At 44.0% G+C, this 4,296-nt stretch overlaps 2 protein-coding genes across 2 annotated transcripts; both read right to left on the bottom strand.

Moving 5' to 3' along the window:
- Positions 1-1,322: 1,322 nt before the first annotated feature.
- Positions 1,323-1,787, bottom strand: LOC138897660 (uncharacterized). Its single transcript, XM_070183658.1, has one exon. The coding sequence runs from the start codon at positions 1,785-1,787 to the stop codon at positions 1,323-1,325; it is 465 nt and encodes a 154-aa protein (XP_070039759.1).
- A 708-nt stretch (positions 1,788-2,495) lies between these two features.
- Positions 2,496-3,152, bottom strand: LOC138897659 (uncharacterized). Its single transcript, XM_070183657.1, has 2 exons — positions 3,096-3,152; positions 2,496-2,843 (listed from the first exon to the last, which is right to left on the bottom strand). The coding sequence occupies exons 1-2, from the start codon at positions 3,150-3,152 to the stop codon at positions 2,496-2,498; spliced, it is 405 nt and encodes a 134-aa protein (XP_070039758.1).
- Between the last annotated feature and the right edge of the window lie 1,144 nt (positions 3,153-4,296).

Here is a 4,296-nt window from a genome sequence, read left to right as displayed (position 1 = left end):
CCACATGCCCGGATTCTGAAAATTTTCGAAGATAAATGTTACTCATGACCTCACGAACTCAAATATACAATTTATTCTCAATTCCATAATAACTTTCGTTGTCAAATTCCATTTTTACCAAACCCTAGCTTTCCAACCAAATCCCAGAAATTTCACTAATTTTTATGTTAAAATCTACCCAGAATCCATGTAATTAACTCAAAAATGGATAGAATTCACTTACCTTGTGATGCTTGATGAAAATCCTCTCAAAAGAGCTCTCAAAACCGGCCTACCTAAGTGAATGAAAGAAATTGAGCCAAATCTCGTATTAAAAATCAAATGTGCCCAAGCCCGCTCTTCTTTGCGATCGCGGAAAAAGCATCACGATCGCAAAGGCCATCTACACCTAGCTGCCCAGTTACTCATCACGTTAGCGTCCTCGTGGTCGTTTTTGCGATGCTGAGTTGCACCAACCCTTCATGTTCGTGTTCAACCACTCACGTTCGTGAAGGCCTCCTGCCTCACAGCCAACCCCCTCCCAGCCTTCTACGCATTCGCGATCAAGCATACGCGTTCGTGAAGGAGGACCAGGTCCTTCTATGCGTTCGCGAGATCCTACTTCAAGATCGCGGGACAACCATCGTGATCGCGAAGCACACCAGCACACCAGCATTTTCAGCCAGGTCCAAACATACTCCGGGTTGTCCGAAACACACCCAAGCCCCCTATGTCCCCGTCCAAATGCACCAACAAGTCCATAAATACATTGTGGACATACTCGAAGCCTCGGAACACATAAAATAACATCAGAATAAAGAATCACACCTCAAAACCTCATTAAGCAACTTCTAAGCTTCAAACTCATTTAAACCAACTCCGAACGCGTAGAAATATACATAGACAACTCGAAATGACGCCAAATTTTACGCACAAATCATAAATAACTATACGGACCTATTCTCAAGCTCGAAATCCCAAACGGGCCTTGATTACACCAAAGTCAACTTCAAACCAAATTTAAAGAACTTGAAAACCTTCAATGCGTCAACTTTCAACATTAAGCGCGAAAAACGCTCTCGGGTACTCAAAAATTAAGTTATGAGAGGCCTCATTGGACGCAAATTAAGAAACATCAAATTAAGTTATGAGAGGCCTCATAACACAAAAATTAAGGCAAGTACTCAAAACGACCTATCTGGTCGACACATTTTCTACCTCTAAAAGAAACGATCATCCTCAAACGTACATAGAAAGTACCTAGACTTGGTAAAAAGGTGGGGGTATCTACTCTGGATATCAGGCTCAGACTCTCACGTAACCTCCTCGATCAGCAGACCGCTCTATTGAATTTTCACAGAAGGATAACTCTTAGATCTCAACTTGTGAACTTGCCGATCTAGAATAGCCATCGACTCTTCCTCATATGCCAAAGTTTCATCAAGCTGCACTGTGGTGAAGTCTAAAACATGTGATCTATCCTCATGGCACTTCCTATACATGGAGACGTGAAATATCGTATGTACCCCTGCTAGGCTAGGAGGCAATGCAAGCCTGTAAGCAACCTCCCCAATTCTATCCAACATCTCAAATGGGCCAATAAACCTCGAGCTCAACTTGCGCTCCTTCCCAAATCGCATCACACCTTTCATAGGCGACATTCGGAGAAGAACCTTCTTACTCGCCATGTAGGCTACATCTCGAACCTTCCGGTGCGCATAACTCATTTGCATGGATGGAGCTGTACGAAGTCGCTCCGGAATTACCTTAACCTTCTCCATAGAATTACATACCAAATCAGTGCCCATTAATCTAGCCTCCAGGCTCAAACCAACAAATCGGCGAAAGCCATCGCCTCCCATATAAGGCCTCGTACAGAGCCATCAGGATGCTCTACTGATAGTTGTTGTTTTAGGCAAACTCTGATAGAGGTAAAAACTGGTCCCACTGACCCCTAAAATCCATAGAGCATGCTCGCAACATGTCCTCCAATATCTGAATAGTACACTCTGATTTTCCATTCGTCTGAGGAAGAAATGCGGTACATAGATCGACCCGCGTGCCCAACTCACGCTAGACGGCCCTCCAAAAATGCAATGTGAACTGTATGCCTCGGCCAGAAATAATAGAAATGGGCATGTCATGCAGGCGAATAATCTCCCAGATGTAAATATGAGCCAACCACTCTGAAGAATAAGAAGTAATCACCAGAATGAAGTGTGCGGTCTTAGTCAACCAACCCACAATAACCAGTATGCGTCATATTCCTTAAGGTTCGTGGTAAACCTACCACAAAATACATGATGATGCGCTCCCACTTCCACTCCAGTATATCCAATCTCTGAGTCAAACCACTTGGTTTCTGATGCTCGTACTTCACATTTTGACAATTTAAATTTTGAGAGACATAAGAAACAATATCTTTATTCATTGTCCGCCACCAATCATGATGTTTTAAGTCACGGTACATCTTCGTGACAAATAGGTGAATGAAATAGCGTGAACTATGACCCTCATCAAGGATCAACTCTCAACCCATCAATATTTGGAACACATATCGGGCCCTGAAACCGCATAACACCATCATTATTTATCACAACCTCCTTGGCACCATCCTGTTGCCTTTTATCCTTTAACACCAACAAGTGAGGATCATCGAACTGGCGAGCCTTGACATGCTCCAATAATGATGACTGTGCCACAACACAAGAAAGAACCCCGCTATGCTCCGAAACATCCAACCTCATGAACTGATTGGCCAATATCCGAACATCCATGGCTAGTGGCCTCTCAAATACAGGTAAATATGCCAAACTTTTCATGCTCTCATCCTTCTTACTCAATGCATTGGCCACTATATTGACCTTCTCCAAATGATATAATATGCTGATATCATAGTCTTTCAACAACTCTAACTATCTCCGCTTCCGCAAATTAAGGTCTTTCTACTTGAACACGTGCTGGAGACTCTGATGGTCGGTATAGACCTCACATGGAGCATCGTATAGTTAGTGCCTCCAAATATTCAGTGCGTGAACAATGACTGTCAACTCTAAGTCATGCACAGGGTAATTCTTCTCATGAACCTTCAACTACAGATACGTGTAGGCAATCACCCTAATGCCCTGCATCAACACAGCACCAAGCGCAATATGCGATGCATCACAATGCATGGTGTAAGATCCCGAACCCGCAGGAAATACCAATATTGGGTTATAGTCAGTGCAGTATTGAGCTTCTGAAAACTTATCTCACACTCGTCGGACCATCTGAAAAGAGCACCCTTCTGGGTCAAATTGGTCAATGGGGCTGAGATAGATGAAAACCCATCCACGAACGGGCGATAATAACCCGCCAAACGTAAGAAGCTCTAAATTGCTCTCGAAGAGGTAGATCTAGGCCAGTTCTAAGCTGCCTCAATCTTCTTCAGATCTACCTTGATGGCCTTGGAAGATACAATATGGCCTAGAAAGGCAACCGAGTCCAACCAGAACTCACACTTCAAAAACTTGGCATATAAGTGACGATCCATCATAGTCTAAAGTACGATCCAAAGATGTTGCTCATGCTCCTCTCGGATGTGGTTGTAAACCAAAATATCATTAATAAAGATGAACATAAATGAATCGAGATAGGGCTTGAACACCCGGTTCATCAAATCCATAAAGTTTGTTTGGGCATTGATCAAGCCAAATGACATCACCAAGAACTCATACTGACCATACTGAGTCCAAAAAGTCTTAGGGGCATCTGATCTCCACTTCTCGGACGACCTCTAACTTGATGGCCTCCACCTCTAATGGTCGGACCACCACCTCAGGCTGCCTGACCTCTGCCTTTAGCTGGCTGAGCCGGTGCTAGAGCAATCGGTACCCGAATCATGGCATGAGTACCCTGCTGTGGCCTACTACTCCTCAATCTAGGACAGTACCTCCTGATATGACATGCGTCGTTGCACTCAAAGCAACCGCGCGGCTGGCATAACTGTTGCATTTGAGATGATCCTTGATGACCCGAATGACCACCATAATAACTCTGTAGTGGTGGTGCACTAATAGGAGCTGAAGGTGTACTGAATATTAGCTGTTCAAAACTACCCATACGTACCGGGACCACCTGAAGAACCATGAGACACCTGAAGTGCTGACTAAACCAACCTGGTAGGATAGCCAGTACCAATTAAACCCCTACTTTAAGAAGAGGCACCACTGAAACAACCAAAATGATGAGGCCTCTTCTCAGATGTTGCCTCTCTGCCCTAGCCATAAATCTTCTCGATCCGCCTAGCAATCTCTACAACCCATGTAAAGGAGATAT

This window comes from Nicotiana tomentosiformis, chromosome 8, assembly GCF_000390325.3.
Source record: "Nicotiana tomentosiformis chromosome 8, ASM39032v3, whole genome shotgun sequence".
In the NCBI taxonomy this organism is placed as follows: Eukaryota; Viridiplantae; Streptophyta; class Magnoliopsida; order Solanales; family Solanaceae; genus Nicotiana; species Nicotiana tomentosiformis.
The sequence above is the reverse complement of the archived record's forward strand: the minus strand, read 5'-3'. Positions and strand labels throughout refer to the sequence as shown.

Bases quoted from the DNA above. Each gene is read 5' to 3' on its own strand.
- LOC138897659 (XM_070183657.1), bottom strand. From the start codon at position 3,152: ATGCATTGTGATGCATCGCATATTGCGCTTGGTGCTGTGTTGATGCAG. The intron at 2,844-3,095 runs GTGATTGCCTAC...CATTTGGAGAAG, and splicing joins TGTTGATGCAGGGCATTAGG to GTCAATATAGTGGCCAATGC.
- LOC138897660 (XM_070183658.1), bottom strand. From the start codon at position 1,787: ATGGGCACTGATTTGGTATGTAATTCTATGGAGAAGGTTAAGGTAATT.